Here is a 19813-nt window from a genome sequence, read left to right on the forward strand (position 1 = left end):
TATGGCAGTGAAAACTAGCCCGGGTGGGTTAGGTTATATTGTAGGGATCTAGAAGAGATTGACATTAGGTAACGTTAAGGTTAGTTAGTGACTGATACCTGTAGTGGGGACGCAGGTAGATTAGTGTGGATGATAATGACGTGGGAGCGCAATAGTTTAAAGGGACGACTGGGAAGCGCAAGTTTCAGAAGGGAGTAGTTAGCTGAGATGATGCCGTGTGTGTGAGGATTGAACAGGTGAGAATTGGACAGGTGTGATTGCACAGGTGTGCAACTGAACAGGTGTGTGGAGCAGTGTATGAGGGAGTAGTGGTGATTGTGTGTTGTGTTGACCAACTGGTCCAGGAAGAGGAGGAGGGTGCAGGTGGCACCAGGTAGGATTGCACAGGTGTGCAACAACAGGTGTATGTGGTTGTATGGAATAAATGGTATGGAGTAGTGGAATGGATGGTAGTGGAGTGAGAATGGTGGAAATTGTGGAGTGGAGTGGATGGTGCAAAGGTGTGAATGGGGGAAGAGTGGACCCCCATCACGGATACCCGGGGCGGGTAGTGTAAGTGTTAGGTAGAGGGTACAGGTAAATTGTAGTTGGATATTGGCATCTGTGGTGCGGGTGACAGAATGGTATGTGGATGGGTGCGTTGGTGTTGTGGAAATGGCTGGGCGTGTAGCCTGTTAGTGTGTGTAGTTGGTTGGGCGCTCCACCACTGTGAGGATGTCGGCCAGGTGAGGCCGCAGGTGGGCTCTGGGAGCCGGTAGTAGTTGTTGTGGATGGGGCCCGAGGATCCGGAGGACGGACCCGGGTAGCCCAGTGCCAGAGGGCACCGAGTGGGGTGACAGAGCCAGGAGGGGCCTGCCCCAGTTAGATAGGTTAGGGTGAGGAGCTAGGTAAGCTCGGGTGGCAACTGCAGTGGTGGAGGTGTGCAGGTGGGTAGACCCACTGGGAGAGGTACACGTCGCAGCCCAGAAATTGTGCTAGAGCACCGGGAGATGAATCGGGGGAGTGAGACCCCAAATTGAGAAGCACCACAGTTTGGCCAATGGGAATTGGTTTTTAGAACCCATAGTGTAAGAGGGCCAATGGTTTGGCCGGAGAAAGAACCCGGGTAGTGTAAAGTGTGTTAAAATCATTTAGAGGATAGTTAGGATGAAGGATCTCCTCGCACCATCTGCATCCACTCACCTGAGGTGACAGGTACTCCACACCATGCCATGTTTAATTATTTTTACTGTGCAAATGTTTGGAATGTGAGACGCATCATGACGTGGGTGTGACATTGTGCGTAATTCCATCTCTTCCTCCTTATGAGGATTGATGATGAATTGATGATGGCAAATTTTTGAAGTAGAGGGATTGTGGTGACGAATTTGGTATAGGGGAAATATGGGGAAGACGTGACAGTAGTGACGAATTGGTAATGTGTAGATTTTGTACATATGGCGTAAGGGCAAGGGTAGGCTAGGTGACAGGGGGGTGACGTACGGTAGGGACGAGCTTTCTCACTTCGCCCTCCGTACGCATTTTGCCTTGCATTGCCTTTTTGACGTGTACCCTTGAGACCTTACCCCTCGCTCATCTGTCTTGTCCCCCCTTTTTGTCTCCCACATGAGGACCTGAGCGCCGTTGGGCGCCGAGGGGAGCGTGCGTGGGTCGGCCATTGTGCGCCCGAAATTCCCAGAACCAGCTGTCTGCATCGATGCACCACGTTATGGACCACATGTCAGTGGCCGAGCACCACTTATGGACCCCATGGGTTGGGGCAAGGCCCCTCTGCTGGAACCGGCCATGAGGGCCCGAAATCTTGCTGGCGGACCTTGGCCACAGGGCACCGATGCCCCACAGGTGAACCACACTAGTCGGCCCTGTGGGCCATAAATAAAATCAAATAAAAAAAGGACACATTGGGCACACTTTATTGAAAATAGGCCGCCAGTAAGCAAAGCAAAAGAATGACAACATCTGGAAGAACAAATAATAACCAGCAGAGGGAGCCGAAGAGCAAGAGATCACCTGCAGGGTTTGGGTTTGTTGGATTTATTTTATTGATGAACAGTGGTGACTGCACTGATTGGTGCTTGAGGGTGTGTTGGTGCGTTATAGGTGCTTTCATGGTGCATTGATGCAGAGCAGACTGTCCTCCCCCCAGAAAGAACAATTACAGGTCCTGGGTTAGTTTTGTAAATAAAAATAGCGTCAATTGTAAATAATGCTTCCCACCGTCAGTGTGTAGTTTGAAGACCATTCCGCAATTCGGTTAACTGTGGGCGTAAGTCTGTTAGGCAGGGTGCAATGGAGCAGCGGGACACATTTATTTATGTTTTAAAACTGTCGCACTCAGGGTCAGGCTAAAAGTAGAGGGAACTACACCTACATGCCACACTAAGGTAAAAGTAATAGGCCCGGGACGTGCCTAAGGGGAGGAGGGTGCAGTGTTGTGGATATGAGAATGTTTTTTTATTTTGTTGTTGTGGTAAAATGTTGTTGTAAAAGGTTGTTGTAAAATATCACCCCTCCTCCCTCCGTTTGTGGTTGTATAAAGGTCAAAGGGCGTTTCCGTAGTTAGTCCATAAAACATACATGCAGGACACGATATATCCTTTCTTTTGACAGTTATATCTTATTCTGTGTATTAGTGTAAGGCTGTGTCTTCCATTAATTGAAATACTCCATTGCACCAGTGAAAGAGATAGATTCCCTTCATTCCCATTCCCAAAACCTCCATTCCCCCTCTCGTCACTGCTGAGCCCTCGATTACCAATTACCTCCGATCCAATTGCCGCCATTAACCACGAGGCATTGAGTCGGAGAAGAAAGGCGTGTCGCACCTCGTCAGAGGGGAGGAGGGGCGCGCCCGCCCGTCGTCATCCAGGGCGGAGCCCGAGGGTCGCGCGACCAACCAGGGCCGAGGTGAGCACCCCCGATGGGCGTGTCCAAAGCGCCGGGGGCGTGATCGCTGGGGGCGCTATAAAAAGCGCAACCGGAAGTGAGTAGAGAGAGATGCACTCTGGGTTGGACTGAGTCGGTCGCAAAAGAGAGAGAAGGGTTGTTGAGGGAGAAGAGTTGGTTGAGGAGTTGGTTGCAAGGTTGTTGGTTGCGGTGAGGAGTCGGTGGTGAGGAGTGAAAGAAGCAAGGAAGAGTTGAGGGTTTGGACCAGACAAGTCCTGAGAACGTAGCGGACAGAGGCCGCAGCCGCAAGACCACCCAACCGCCAAAGGGGGCCTGAACGGCGGTTTGGAGCAGGGCCAAAGAGGAACGGCGGCTGCTGAACGCGCCGGTTGTGCTGCGGGACCCCCCCTTGGACCTCTCCCTCTCCCTCCAGCCATCCACCTTCTGCCATTCCTGGCATCCCCCGCGTGAGTCAGCGTTCTGTTTGTTCTGTCCTGGGATAAGTTAAGCCTGTAGGTAAGCTAAATTTGCACTGTGTCACCTGCGTCTTATGACTATGTGTTGTAAATAAAACTTGATTGCTCCTTTTTGCTTGTGTGTGTAAATAATAAAACCCATTACTCGTCTGTACGTCTTCTCGTTTTATTCCTTTTCCTCTTTGCATTCGTCGTTTTTGTCTTTTCCCCTCATTGAGCAGCTGCGGTGCGATCCGGCCAAAGTCTGGGTGAATCGGGTGAGTTTTTGTTAGGTCGCGGTTTTAAACCACCGCTCGGTCTATAACATCATAACCGCGATCTGTAACAATATATATATATATATATATATATATATATATATATATATATTGTTACAGATCGCGGATTAAGATGTTAGTTACCGAGCGGTTTGGTATTGCCGCGACCGTTACAGGATCCCTGACTCACCCGATTCACCCAGAACTTTGGCCGTATCGCACCACAGCTGCGCAATGAGGGAAAAGACAAAAACGACGCAATGCAAGAGGAAAAGGAATAAAACGAGAAGACGTACAGACGAGTAATGGGGTTTATTATTTACACACACAAGCAAAAAGGAGCAATCAAGTTTTATTTACAACACATAAGACGCAGGTGACACAGTGCAAATTTTAGCTTACCTACAGACTTAATTAAATACCCAGGGACAGAACAAACAAAACAAACTCACGTATACAAGAAGGATGGAATGGAATGAATGTTGGAAGGAGGAATGGGAAGGTTCAGCTGGGGCAGATGGTTCGGGCTTGATCCCGCACGGGACGTCGGCTGGACCTCGACGGCCACCGATGCCACCGCTATTTGGTCCCCGCGGGGTAACGGGTTGAAGCTGCCTGGTGGAGTCAACGCTGCCTCTCTGGCTCAGCTCAGGGCGCGTCTGCCGTCTCTGGCGCAACTGCTGGTAATGGCCCTTGGCACCTTCTCTCTCTTGGCCCTGGTGTCTCCTCACCATTGACAACTCAACGCAACCAACGCAACCACTGACCCCTCGACGCCACCACTTCTCACCACCGACTTCTTACCACCGCAACCAACGCAACCACTGACCCTCCTCTGGCAACCGACTCAGACCAACTCACAGTGCATCTCCTCTGGGAACACCCCCCGCCATGGGTTATATAGGCCCCGCCCCTCAACCTTTGCGAACCTCCCCCAAACGTTCTCTCCCCGCCCTCTCAAGCCAAACCCCTTGTTCATGGTTGGTCGAGTGGGGCTGGATCACTCCTCCCCTCTCTGACGAGGTGGGGACCCGCCTTCCTTCCCCCAACCCTGCCTCGTGGTCAATGGCGGATGAAGGGAAAACCGCCCAACATGCAGTTGGCAATGCGAATTGCAATTGACGGAAAGGGGGGAATGGAAGTGTTGGGGAGTGGGAATGAAGGGAATCTATCTCTTTCACTGGTGCAATGGAGTACTTCAATTAATGGGAGACACAGCCTTACCCTAAAACACAGAATAAGAATATAACTGTCAACAAAGATATATCGTGTCCTGCATGTATGTTTTATGGACTAACTACGGGAACGCCCTTTGACCTTTATACAACCACAAATGGAGGGAGGAGGGGTGATATTTTACAACAACCTTTTACAACAACATTTTACCACAACAATAAATAAAAAATACATTCTCATATCCACAACACTGCACCCTCCTCCTCTTAGGCACGACCGGGCCTACAACTTTTATTTTTAGTGTGACACGTAGGTGTAGTTCCCTCTACTTTTAACCTGACCCTGAGTGCGACAGTTTTAAAACATAAATAAATGTGTCCCGCTGCTCCATTGCACCCTGCCTAACAGACTTACGCCCACAGTTAACCGAATTGCGGAATGGTCTTCAAACTATACACTGACGGTGGGAAGCATTATTTACACTTGACGCTACTTTTATTTACAAAACTAACCCAGGACCTGTGATTGTTCTTTCTGGGGGGGAGACAGTCTGCTCTGCATCGACGCACCATGAACGCACCCAAAAACACACCAATACATTCTCAAGCACCAATCAGTGCAGTCACCACTGTTCATCAATAAAATAAAACCAACAAACCCAAACCCTGCAGGTGTCTCTTGCTCTTCGGCTCCCTCTGCTGGTGATTATTATTTGTCTTCCAGATGTTGTCATTTTCATTTTGCTTTGCTTACTGGCGGCCTATTTGTATTAAAACTTGCACCCAATGTGTCCTTTTTTATTTATTTTATTTATGGCCCACAGGGCCGACTAGTGTGGTTCACCTGTGGGGCATCGGTGCCCTGTGGCCAAGGTCCGCCAGCAAGATTTCGGGCCCTCATGGCCGGTTCCAGCAGAGGGGCCATGCCCCAACCCATGGGGTCCATAGGTGGTGCTCGGCCACAGACATGTGGTCCATAATGTGGTGCATCGATGCAGACAGCTGGTTCTGGGAATTTCGGGCGCACAATGGCCGACCCACGCACGCTCCCCTCGGCACCCAGTGGCGCACAGGTCATGTGGGAGACAAAAGGGGAAAGACAATTGAGCGAGGGGTAAGGTCACAAGGGTACACATCAATAAGGCAATGCAAGGCGAAATGCGTACGGGGGGCGAAGTGAGAAAGCTCGTCCCTACCGTACGTCACCCCCCTGTCACCTACCCTACCCTTGCCCTTACCCCATATGTACAAAAATCTACACATTTACAAATTCGTCACTACTGTCACGTCTTCCCCATACTTCCCCGATACCAAATTCGTCTCCACAATCCCTCTACTTCAAAATTTGCCATCACCAAATTCATCATCAATCCTCATAAGGAGGCAGAGATGGAACATCAAAGCACAATGTCACACCCACGTCATGATGCGTCTCACATTCCAAAACATTTGCATCAAAAATAATTAAACATGGCATGGTGCGGAGTACCTGTCACCTCAGGTGAGTGGATGCAGATGGTGCGAGGAGACTTCATCCTAACTACTTTCTAAATGACATTAACACACTTTACACTACCCGGGGTCTTTCCCTGCCAATCCATTGGCCAACTTACACTACGGGTTCTAAAAACCAATTCCCATTGACCAAACTGTGGCGCTTCTCAATTTGGGGTCTCACTCCCCCGATTCATCTCCCGGGCCTCGCACAATTTCTGGGCTGCGACGTGTAGCTCTCCCAGCAGGTCTACCCACCTGCACACCTCCACCACTGCAGTTGCCACCCGAGCTTACCTAGCTCCTCACCCTAACCTAACTAACTGGGGCAGGCCCTCTCCTGGCTCTGTCACCCCCTGGTGCCCTCTGGCACTGGGCTACCCGGGTCCGTCCTCCGGATCCTCGGGCCCCATCCACAACTACCGGCTCCCAGAGCCCACCTGCGGCCTCACCTGGCCGACATCCTCACAGTGGTGGAGTGCCCAAACCAACTACACACACTAACAGTCTACACGCCCAGCCATTTCCACAACACTAATGCACCCATCCAAATACCATTCTTTCACCCGCACCACAGATGCCAATATCCAACCACAATTTACCTGTACCCTCTACCTAACACTTACTCTACCTGCCCCGGGTATCCGTGATGGGGGTCCACTCTTCCCCCATTCACACCTTCGCACCATCCACTCCACTCCACAATTTCCACCATACTCACTCCACGACCATCCATTCCAATACTCCATTTATTCCACACAGCCACATACACCTGTTGTTGCACACCTGTGCAATCACCTCACACCTGGTGCCACCTGCACCCTTCTCTCCCCTTCCTGGACCAGTTGGTCACACAACACACAATCACCACTACTCCCTCATACACTGCTCCACACACCTGTTCAGTTGCACACCTGTGCAATCACACCTGTTCAATCCTCACACACACGGCATCATCTCAGCTAACTACTCCCCTCTGAAACTTGCGCTTCCCAGTCGTCCCTTTGAACTTTTGCGCTCCCACGTCATTATCATCCACACTAAACTACCTGCGTCCCCACTACAGGTATCAGTCACTAACTAACCTTAACGTCACTTAATGTCATCTTCGCTAGATCCCTACAATATAACCTAACCCACCCGGGCTAGTTTCCACTGCCATACACCCCATAATCTATTGCGCATTTGCCCCACTCTTCTGTGAGGGATGACAGCGTTGCCATCCCACCACAGCGGGGGTCTCTCACTATCAATTTGGCACACCAAATTCCAACCAATTCAAAAATTTTCCATTTACTGCCAATTCTACCCACTATTATAAATTTCGTATCAAATCACTATCCTCATCACCCGTCTACTTATTACATCCTCTCGGTGCGCCAATTCACGTCTACAGCCCGGCTTCGTACAGCCGAGCAATGAACGCGGGTTCTTTTGTGCCAGCGGCTGGATACGTCCCGCATTCGGTGCAGGGACGGGGGCTTACCCGTGCCGAGATCCCACGCACCACCTCGGCGCGTTGCCATCCAATTGTCCGATCTGGACCTGCCGGCACGTCTCAATAGAAAGTGGTCGCCATGACGACCCTTCCTATCGGCCTGCCCGCTCCGCCTAGTGGAGCCCGGACGCGGCCGTTCCAAGCGAGGCACAGCGTGGATCGCGTACGGCGGTTCTTTCGAAACCGCCGTGGTTCGGATCCCCGCTGGTCCTCGCGGCACGCGAAGCTGCCCGACGCGCACCGAGGGCCCGATTCGGCTATAAGTCGTTCTAACCTCTAACCCGGTTACCGTCGACGCCTCACCTGGATGCTTACAAGCATACGCTACCCCTTTCTTGCTCATACATGCAGTCGTTTCCATGCTCCTCGTCGTACCTCTTCTTACACACCTCGGTACACTCATTCCGCTCACCGACTTGGTCACACACCTGACCACCGAACACCTTGGCACACATTCGTCGCTCGCACACCTCACCAACACACCTCTTCGCGCCCCTTTCTCGGTCACCTCCTTTGTGACAATCACAGGTGTGCTCTCACCCGCACACCCAACCACGTGCCTCACTACCAATTCCAGCGTGCATTCCCACTCACGCTCTACCATTCCAGGTGTGCATCCTTCCATTCCAGGTGTACATCCTCGCTCACCTGTCACAACCAACTCACGCTCCGTGTCACTCTCACTACTCTCACCTCCACCCTTGACAACGCACTCACCCTTACTCTCGACAGCGCACTCTTTCCTCATGCACCCGTCCGTTACACACCTTTCTCGCGCACACTCTTCCGCACATTCTCCCGTTACACCCTCTGTAACACTCACCACAGGCGTGCATTCTCCCTTACTCTTGACAGCATGCGCTTTCCCCATGCACCCGTCCGTTACACACCTTTCTCGTGCATCCTCTCGCGCACACTTTTTCGTTACTTCCTCCGTAACACTCACCACACCGCGCTTCCATGTACCCCCTCGCACACGCGCTTCGACCAACTCACTCTTGACGGCACACTCACTCCTTGGCGTGCACTTTTTCCTCACACACCCCATGGTCGGACATTCTCGCACACCTCTTTTTTCGCACACCAGACCTGTCGCACACTTCACCAACGGCCTTTCACGAACACCCGGATCCAAACCAATCCCCAAGCCGACTGAAGCTTTCCTCACATCATATACATTGCCACTCACCTCTGTACCTCGTCTCCGCACCTCCTTTGCCACCTGCAAACTCTTTATTTGGTTAGTGAGAATCACATTATGAGTTGAGCACCGACCTTGTACATATTCCGCTATCTCCTCCTTTATTTCTCTCTTAGTTTCTGTCCGTCTCTTCTTAATTTCACTCACCTCTTCTTCCACTTCCTCTAATTTTTGTTTAACCTCTTTTATTTCTCGGTGCGTCTCCTCAAGTTCGTCCTCTAAGGCTACCGTGACCGTCTCTATGTGCATCCTCACCTGCCGGTCCTTTGTCTCCATTATCTCTGTCACCTCGTCCACCCTCATTGTCAGTTCCTCACGTACCCTCTGACATTGCTTCTGTGTCGCTATTAATTCGTTTTTAATTTCTTTTTGTGTCGCCTTTAACCCTCCGAGTACTGCAGTGTTCTTTTGAACCTGCTCCACTAGTTCTTTTTGTCCCTCCGTCAGCTGTTCCACCTCCTCCGTCAGATCTTCTATTCCCCCTTGTAACTTTGCCGTATTATTCCTCACTTCTTTCTCCATACGCTTCTCACCTCGCTTTACCTCCTCGCGTAGCCCCGAAACCTCCTCACCCACACCTCGTCGTATCTCCTCCTTCATCTCCCCCATCTCTTTTGTAGATGCCACCCTCATCTGTCCCAATTCATTCCTCTGAGCATCCAGTTTACTTTCTAACCCGATTTGCACCTCCTCTATCTGGTTTCCCATTCGTTTGATTTCCCTGGCAGATTGTTCCCCTATTTCCCGCAATTTGTCTTCCATCCTATTTTCTAACCCCATTAACCCATTTTTCACCTCTTTTATCCCATTGTCTAACCCCTCAAAATTTTTGTCTAACTTCCCAAATTTCTTGTCTAACCCCTCACCAGTACCCTTCGCTTCGTCCCTCATTGCCCCCATTTGGTTTCCCATTACCCCCATTTGGTCACCCTGAGCCTTAATTTGCTCACTCTGAGCCCTCATTTTTGCCATCATTTCAATCATAAAAAGGCCCCAATCCATCGGCGGTGCTGCCACGGTCATGGGCGTGGCAAAATTTGGTGCCGCTACACCCACGTGCGCGAGGACGCCATTTTGCGCGCCTGATACTCCCTCAACCGCCTCCTCATTGCTCCCCTCCATCTGATCCTGGGTTACTCCTAACCCCTCCTCTAGCTCTCCCACCGGCATCCCATCGCCTTGACCAGCCATGGCGCGATTTCAAAATTCGGGTTTTTCTTAAAAAAAAACAAATTTCGGCAGCTCGTAATTTTGACCAAATTTTTTTTTTTTCCTCTATTCGTTTTTAAAAAATTTGGTTCGGGCCGCGAATCCCACTCCCAGACACCAATTGTTACAGATCGCGGATTAAGATGTTAGTTACCGAGCGGTTTGGTATTGCCGCGACCGTTACAGGATCCCTGACTCACCCGATTCACCCAGAACTTTGGCCGTATCGCACCACAGCTGCGCAATGAGGGAAAAGACAAAAACGACGCAATGCAAGAGGAAAAGGAATAAAACGAGAAGACGTACAGACGAGTAATGGGGTTTATTATTTACACACACAAGCAAAAAGGAGCAATCAAGTTTTATTTACAACACATAAGACGCAGGTGACACAGTGCAAATTTTAGCTTACCTACAGACTTAATTAAATACCCAGGGACAGAACAAACAAAACAAACTCACGTATACAAGAAGGATGGAATGGAATGAATGTTGGAAGGAGGAATGGGAAGGTTCAGCTGGGGCAGATGGTTCGGGCTTGATCCCGCACGGGACGTCGGCTGGACCTCGACGGCCACCGATGCCACCGCTATTTGGTCCCCGCGGGGTAACGGGTTTAAGCTGCCTGGTGGAGTCAACGCTGCCTCTCTGGCTCAGCTCAGGGCGCGTCTGCCGTCTCTGGTGCAACTGCTGGTAATGGCCCTTGGCACCTTCTCTCTCTTGGCCCTGGTGTCTCCTCACCATTGACAACTCAACGCAACCACTGACCCCTCGACGCCACCACTTCTCACCACCGACTTCTTACCACCGCAACCACTGACCCTCCTCTGGCAACCGACTCACACCAACTCACAGTGCATCTCCTCTGGGAACACCCCCCGCCGTGGGTTATATAGGCCCCGCCCCTCAACCTTTGCGAACCTCCCCCAAACGTTCTCTCCCCGCCCTCTCAAGCCAAACCCCTTGTTCATGGTTGGTCGAGTGGGGCTGGATCACTCCTCCCCTCTCTGACGAGGTGGGGACCCGCCTTCCTTCCCCCAACCCTGCCTCGTGGTCAATGGCGGATGAAGGGAAAACCGCCCAACATGCAGTTGGCAATGCGAATTGCAATTGACGGAAAGGGGGGAATGGAAGTGTTGGGGAGTGGGAATGAAGGGAATCTATCTCTTTCACTGGTGCAATGGAGTACTTCAATTAATGGGAGACACAGCCTTACCCTAAAACACAGAATAAGAATATAACTGTCAACAAAGATATATCGTGTCCTGCATGTATGTTTTATGGACTAACTACGGGAACGCCCTTTGACCTTTATACAACCACAAACGGAGGGAGGAGGGGTGATATTTTACAACAACCTTTTACAACAACATTTTACCACAACAATAAATAAAAAATACATTCTCATATCCACAACAATATATATATATAATATATATATATATATATATATATATATATATATATATATATATATATATATATATATATATATATATATATATATATATATATATATATACAGTGGTACCTCGGCTTACGAGTGCCCCAACGTACGAGTTTTTCGGGATACGAGCCGTCGCTCGGGCGGTTTGTTGCTTTGGGATACGAGCCGAGATCCGATGTACGAGCTCAAAAAATTTATTTTTTTGAATTTTCCGGTTGTGGCTTCCGGTTCCGGTCACGTGGTTATCTTGCCGTGAAAGCATCTCTGCTTGGATATAAAACACGCAATCGTCGAAATACATGAGCGAGGAATCTCCTTGCTCCAGCCGGTGACGTCATCGGCGGGGATCCCCGCCTCCAGAGTGGCTGGTCACGTGACCGCCAAAGCGTGTCGCGCGTGCGGGTATAATGAGCTACACCTGTGGATCACGTGACCACGGAAGCACGCCTCGCTTGAGAGGCATGGCTTTCGGTTTGCGTTTTGCTTTATAAGGCGCGATAAATGGGCTTTTGAGTGTTAGCGGTTCATGGCGTTGACGGTCAAAAACCCATTACATCAATTTTACCAGGCACTGTACAGTAAGTACAGTGGACACCAAATGCACGGTGGAAGGCTAGAAGTAGAAGATCGTCCAAGACAAGTGAGAATAAGCCATACTTTGGAGATGACGTCATTCGCTGGTCCGATAACCAAAGATGTGGTATAAAAAACCAGGTGAGCTAACAATGCAGCAATGAAGGAATTCGGCCAAGGCACCGGCACACAACGACCTACCTACATCGAAAGACTCAATGCCAATGGTGACAGAAGCCAAGACGGCCGGCTTAAACACCGCCGAAAGACCACGGTGTACCAACTTACGATGCAGAACATCTTGCACTTAATATGATGACAACAGGTGCCATCCTCTGACGTACCATTACAGGTACAGGTACAGTACACGTGAGCACAGAGCAAAAGTTCACTGAAACCGAGATTAAGAAAAAAGAAAAAACACCTCGTGGTCCGTGCTCGATATCCGAGTTTCAATCTTTTCAAACACATGATGCTCTCGGTCACGGTATCTCCTGCGAGCTGCTTCTCCTTCAACCACACAAACAACAACTTCTCCATATCTTCATGGATAGAGGTCCGGAGCTTTGAAATAATCGTAACGCCCTTGGCTGGCGTTATAGCCTTTATGGACTCCTTCTGCTTCAAAATCGTACATATCGTAGAAGGAGTACGATCGTACTGCCTCGCCAAGTCGACAACACGCACACCTCACCTGGCATGCTCTTCTCCTCTGCTTAATAAAACCAGTTTATTTCTTTACATTCTCTTGTATTATGTACAGTATATACGAGGTCGTGCTTGTTTATACATTATTTGTTATTTATAAAGTACATTTTTGTTATTTAAAAGCACCTAACAAAAAAAATTGGTGTTTTTTTTTTGAGGCTGGAACGGATTAATAGCATTTCAATGCATTTGAATGGGAAAATTTGCTTTGACTTACGAGCGATTTGGCTTACGAGCTCCGTCACGGAACGGATTAAACTCGTAAGCCGAGGTACCACTGTATATATATACATATATATATATATATATATATATATATATATATATATATATATATATATATATATATGTATGTATGTGTGTGGATCATGCTTTGATTCTTATGGTTTGTTCACAGTTGTGTGATTACTGTTGTGCCATTACTGTTGTGCCTTGCATGAGGGGTTTAATTGTGATGCTGTGTTCTGTGCAAGTGCAGTCAAAACCAAAGGGCTGGCGCTAAGTCCACCGTACCAGTTTTCTCTACCGGATGGGTCCATGTTTACTGCACAAACACGCAGCAAGTTGCACCACAATACATCATTGCACCAGGATCCTTTCATCCAGTCTCTTCACGTGCTACACAGGTACAGTACATGTTTCCTCGGAAAGCAAGGTCCTGCATATGAATACAGCTGGCTTGTATAATATAAATTTCATCGATTTGCCAGGTTGTGAGCATGTTCTCTCCTTTATTGATGTAGGTGTATTTATATAATTATAGATGTAAACATCAAGTTACAGACACACCTCAACAGGTCATAAATTATTACTTGGATCTTAAGTCAAACATCTGTCGAAAACAAATAACTGAAAGAGGTTTGGCAATCCATTAACAGATTAATGGAAGAAGATGATCAAGAGAAAATCCCAATGCAACACATTTAAGCGATTGTGGATATGATTGACCATAATCGATACAAAGAGAAACCTAAAGAAGTTAATCATAGAAAATACAATGACATAATCAATGTCATTTGAAAGCAAACTTACCACCTAAAGCAAAGTTGAAAGATTGCAAAAGGTTCCACCAGGAATGACCCACTATCAAATTTTGAGTTTAACAAATCTTCTGCTTTGACCTTTGACCCTATGTCTCCACCTCCTGGGGCATGAGCCAGGGTTTTATCCCAAAAATCGTTACATATTTCATTCGCCCCCCAATGTTAATTGCATATACAAAGTTTCATTAAAAATCTGCCCAAAATTACATTTTTCTGGTATTTGACCTTTCAATCCCACCCCATGACCCCAGGGATGGGGCCAAAAATGATACTGCTATTGCCCTTTCTTGCCATGTGGTGATCATAACTACCAAGTTTAGTGAATTTCTGCATAACTTTTCTGAATTTTCTGAACTTTTCTGAACAATATTCTTTTGCTCTTAGGAGGAGATAATGTAACAGACGGACAGAGCCAATGACAATATTTCTTTTCAAAAAGTGTAGGGATAATTATGTTTGGTATCAAAGTGGTGGGAATGAACAATACAGAGAAAATCCTACAATAGAAATAAGTAAACAATTTCAATAGAAATAGAAATAAGTGGAGTCGATAATTTCCAGAAACAATGCAACAGAGTAAACTTCCAGAAGCAATTGGACCCCTGGGATGGGGTCAAAAGGTTAAATACTAAAAAATTCAGTTATTGACACATTTAAAAACATTTTAATATGAAACTTTATTTATGCAATCAACATTGAAGGATGCATGGAATCTAACGATTTTTTTGGATTTGATCCCCAGTGCATACCCCAGAGTCACAGGTCAAAGCAGAAGATTTTTTTAAACTCGAAATTTGATATTAGGTAATTTCTGGTGGAACATTTTGCCATCTTTCAACTTTGCTTTTGGTGGGAAGTGTGGAATTTGCAATGGTGTGCCATCGACTTGGCTCTAGTTGTAATTGTAAACGTTTCGTATTTAAAGATTCACATTATAAACAGATTATCATAGGTGATCTTAGAATGGTGAAAGATTTAATATTACATGCATTACTTACAAAAGGACCGAATTACAGAGAAAATAAAATGATTAACTGGAATAAAGCAAAGCAACACAACTTACAATGATGGGACTGATGGAATTGATGAGAGAACAAATTGATAAACACAAAGTACCAAACACACAAATGGCTTTATGGTTAGAGGAGGTAGAGAAACATGTAAAATGGAGAGTTGTTGATTTTAAAAGAAAACGTTTGAATCAATAATCAGAAGTTAAATTTGAACAATCCAGAGATGTGTTTTTATTTAAAACAGCTTCTAACACAATAGGTTATTGCTTCAATTGACAATGAAAATACTAATAATAATATTGCATTTGTATGCCAAACATTCTACACTCAAACACTTTTGGAAGAATTGGGATTAAAGACTGGACTCTTAAAGACCTACAAAATAAGTAGCAATAACAAAATAGACTTGATACAACACCATATAAATAACTCAAAATCGAGGAAACTGTTACTTCTGAATAAAAACCACCTTTAGAGGCCATTTCCCCCCGCAAAGCGGGGGTTGGCCTTTTTCGGGCACCGTGGTTGTTGTTGTTTTTGTTGGTCCCCTTTTTGAAGCAATGTTTTACGGCCGGATGCCCTTCCTGCCGCCAACCCTTTTTGTCGCCTTTTACGACAAGCAGGGAATTACCAGTGAACTGGTACTCAATTTGCCGACCTCGGAAGGATGACAGGCTGAGTCAACCCCCCTGGCGTTAATTCAGCGATCGACCGAGATTCGAACCCAGGATCCTAGGATCCTAAGCTGGCACCCTAGCCGCTAGCCCAACACCAGGCACCAACACACCATATAAATCACTCAAAATCGAGGAAACTGTTACTTCTGAATAAACACCACAAATGACCCATCATTTACTGGATCCAAAAATGCACAAGAAGATAATGCAGTTTGAAACCTTTGTCGGGTAGTATTACAGGGGTGATTGAACTAATCTATAAGTGCTTACAAAAACTACCATGAAAAGGTGAAGTTTTAATCTGGCATTAAAAAATTCTGCATCGTTGATGATTCCCAACCTGTAGTCATCAGTATCTACAGTATTAATAACAGGGACAAATCGAAATGTTTATCAACTTTTGATTTTCCCACATTGTACACAAACATTCCACATGACAAGCTCGTAACCGCATTCGACAGAGCGGTAGATAAAGCATTTTCAGGAGGTAATAAAGTGCACATGAAAGTCTATTGAAAAAAAAACAAAAGAGCACACTGATCTGTAAAGGAAAATCAATATTCATGCAGTTTTTCAAAAAATAAACAAAGTATTCGATTTCTCCTGAACAACAGTTTCTTTACATTTGTCAACAATATACTCCAACAGAAAGTGGGGAACTGACAACTGCACGAAGATGTGGAAACATCTTCAGGTTCATTGATGATTTGTTGGAAATTAATGATGGATTTGTATTTGTTCAGCTTCATAAAGATATATATTCAAAAGAACTTGAATTAAAAAGGAAAACCAAACTCGCACTTTAGTTTCTTTTTTGGAATTACAAATCGATATCCATAATAATAAATTTCACACCAAATAATTTGATAAACGAGATGCTTTTCCATTCCACATTGTACGAATGCCTTCAACTGCAGCATTCCTAAAAAGTTATTTTATGTTACGGTTGCAGGTGAAATAATTCGGACTGTGAGAGCAACCACACACAGCACTGAGCATATCAATAGATTTTTTTTTTTTTTTTTTTTTTTTTTTATGTTGGAGGTTCCAGGCATGGACTGTACTGCCCTCATCGAGGCCAGGCCTTTAATAAAAGAGAATAAAAGTGTATGATGAAAGGTTTATGATGTTTGTTTGCGAGAAAGAGAGATTAAAGCTAGCCCAGTAGTTATAGCTTGAGTGAGACAGCGAGTAAGACCAGCAATCCTGACACGGAGAGTGTAAGATAGTTTTGTGCACCACTTTAATGCTCCTAAGTCAGCACGGTAGTACCACCTTGGGTGGTTGCTGTCTACAACCTACTACCTAAAAAACCTACAACCTACTACATAAAGATTACAACAACTAGTCAGATGTATGCTAACACATGGAGCTGCAGTTGGCAGATTTAAACAAGTTTTCTTTAACATCATAAAACATCAACAAATAGAACTAGCAAGAGCAATCAGAGATCGCAGACCCTCGCCAGGACGTCTTTTCAGTGGTTTTTAAAGCTTTTGCGTTAAAACAAATGTCAGCCAAACCACGTGACCGATGATGTCGTCATTATTATTTTTCTCCACCAATTTATCCCGAGGTTATGCTCAAGAAATTTCATCTTGATCAGATGAAGTTTTGCACTTGTCGAATTATGACGTCATAATGGAGGCACCTATGACATGAACATATTTTATTCCCCACGGAGAGTTCTTTACAATGAGCCATGTCTCAATTTTTTATATGCAGTGCTTTAGGAGATAGAAGTGCAAAGTTTTTCGGTTTCTCCAAGATGGTGCCATACCACGTGACCTATGATGTCATAATTATCATTAGAAAATTATACATGTGGAGTTGCACCTATGGTGAAAATTTCCTGTCAATCGCACCAACGGTTGCAGAGAAAATCATATTTATTCTGTGCGGACAAACAAAGACAGACAGACAGACAGACAGACACAAACAAACAAACAAGAAATGTGTTGTGCATAGCATGATACTTGTGAAATCCCTAAAATAAGTTGTTGGCCTATGATGACCTCAAAATAATTGGTGGCTGAATGAAATCTGTGACGTGGTATGCAAATCCTCTTAAAATCGTAAGTCAATCAGATGAAAACTGAGGATTTTAGAAATTTGGCCGATGTTGACCTTTTTGTCAATGTTGACCTCAAAAATAGTTGGGGGTTGTATTCAGTGACCAGATATGCAAATCCTCTTCAAATTTCTAGTCATTCATATGAATATTGAGGATTTTAGAAACTTGGCCTATGTTGACCTAAAAAAATACTTGGTGGTTGAATTCAGTGTCCAGATATGTAAATACTCTTAAAATTCCAAGTCAATCAGATGAAAATTGACGATTTTAGAAATTCGGTCTATGTTGACCTTTTGGCCCATGTTGACCTCAAATATAGTTGGTGGTTGGTTTCAGTAAGCTGATATGCAAATCCTCTTCAAATTTCAAGTTAATCTGATGAAAATTTAGAATTTTAGAAACTTTGCCTATGTTGACCTTTTCGCTTATGTTGACCTAAAATATAATTGGTGGTTGAATTCAGTTTGCTGATATGAAAATCAGATTCAAATTTCAAGTCAATCAGATGAAAATTGAGGATTTTAGAAACTTGAAAAAAGTGGTTGACCTTTTGGCCTATGTTGGATTTTTGGCCTATGTTGATCTCCAAAATAGTTGGTGGTTGAATTCAGTTAGCTGATATGAAAATCCTATTCAAATTTCAAGTCAATCGGATGAAAATTGAGGATTTTAGAAATTTGAAAAAAAAGGGGTAGTCCTTTGGCCTTTGTTGACCTTTTGACTTCAAAAATATGTCGGATTTTTGTCGGACCACAAACTCTACCGTTTGGTAAAGTTTCATGAAGATCGGTTTAAAATTGTGACCTGTAGGCAAGTTTAAGTGAGCTGACAGACAAACAAACACACAGAAACAAACAAACATGCAAACACACACAAATGGGAGTGATAAACATTTTTGTCAAAAAAAAAAAAAATTGCAAAGTAATAACACAGAAGACCAACCAATATTCTTGAAAAATGTTCGATTTTCACAAGTAACAAACAGACGTGAAAAATCGCGCATACAGCGACACGTGGCAAAAGATAACAAAGTAGAATGGCGCTCTGTAGAGCATCCTTTAGACTTCACAAATAATTACTCCCGCCAGGGAGTAATGCATGCATTCATTCACTCGCGCGCACGCGCACGCGCGTGCGTGCGAGTGTGTGTGTGTGTACACAAGATATCTGGAAAGGTTCTGAACGGATTTGGATGAAAGTTGGTGAGATGATTGCCCTTGGGATAAGGAAGAATTGATTAGTTTTTGGTGAAGCTCAGGATATTATTCTGGATCCAGGAATATTTTTTGGGAAAGATTTTTTCTGTTTTACTGTATTAAAGCTTTTATTCTTATTCTTAAATGATGTTTTTCTCCTCTAATTCCGAGATATATCAAAATAAATTATCTGACAGTTAGGGCTTACTTTCTTTTTCATTTATTGTTTTGGGGAGAGGGGATGTTAAACAAAACGTATTATTCCAACTAAACCCACGGCGGGAGTATGCGCTCTACTGAGTGGCGTTCTAGTTGGTGGTTGAATTATGTGACCTGATATGCAAATATTTTTCAAATTAAGTAAATCGGATGAAAGTTGTCAATTTTAGAAATCTGGGTGATATTGACCTTTTGCCTTATGTTAACCTCAAAAATAGTTGGTGTTTGGTTTCAGTAAGCTGTTATGCAAATCCCATTCAGATTTCAAGTCGAATTGGATGAAAATTGAGGATTTTAGAAATTCGGGAAAAGTGGTTGACCTTAGGCCTATGTTGGTATGTTTATGGTGTAGTACCTTTTGGCCTATTTTGACCTCAAAAATAGTTGGTGATTGAATTCAGTTAATGGACATGAAAATCCTATTCAAATTTAAAGGCAAGCGGATGAAAATTGAGGATTTTAGAAATCTGATCTATGTTGACCTTTTGGCCTATGTTGACCTCAAAAATAGTTGCGGGTTGAATTCAGTGACCAGATATGCATATCGTCTTCAAATTTTAAGTTACGGATGAAAATTGACAATTTTAGAAATTTGGTCTATGTTGACCTTTTGGCCTATGTTGACCTCAAAAAGATTTGCAACCGAATCTAGTAGTTGGTTTAAATC

General features: G+C 45.3%; 1 protein-coding gene across 1 annotated transcript in view; it reads left to right on the forward strand.

Annotated features, from left to right (window-relative positions):
• The window catches only part of LOC137414288 (nuclear receptor coactivator 2), a 167984-nt gene that overhangs the window by 82484 nt on the left and 65687 nt on the right, over window positions 1-19813 (forward strand). Inside the window, exon 10 of the mRNA XM_078773596.1 lies at window positions 13403-13550. Within this exon, the coding sequence (XP_078629722.1) occupies window positions 13403-13550 (148 nt within the window). The remainder of the gene's footprint in view (window positions 1-13402; window positions 13551-19813) is intronic.

This window comes from Myxine glutinosa, chromosome 3, assembly GCF_964187855.1.
Source record: "Myxine glutinosa chromosome 3, kmMyxGlut1.1, whole genome shotgun sequence".
NCBI classification, from domain to species: Eukaryota; Metazoa; Chordata; class Myxini; order Myxiniformes; family Myxinidae; genus Myxine; species Myxine glutinosa.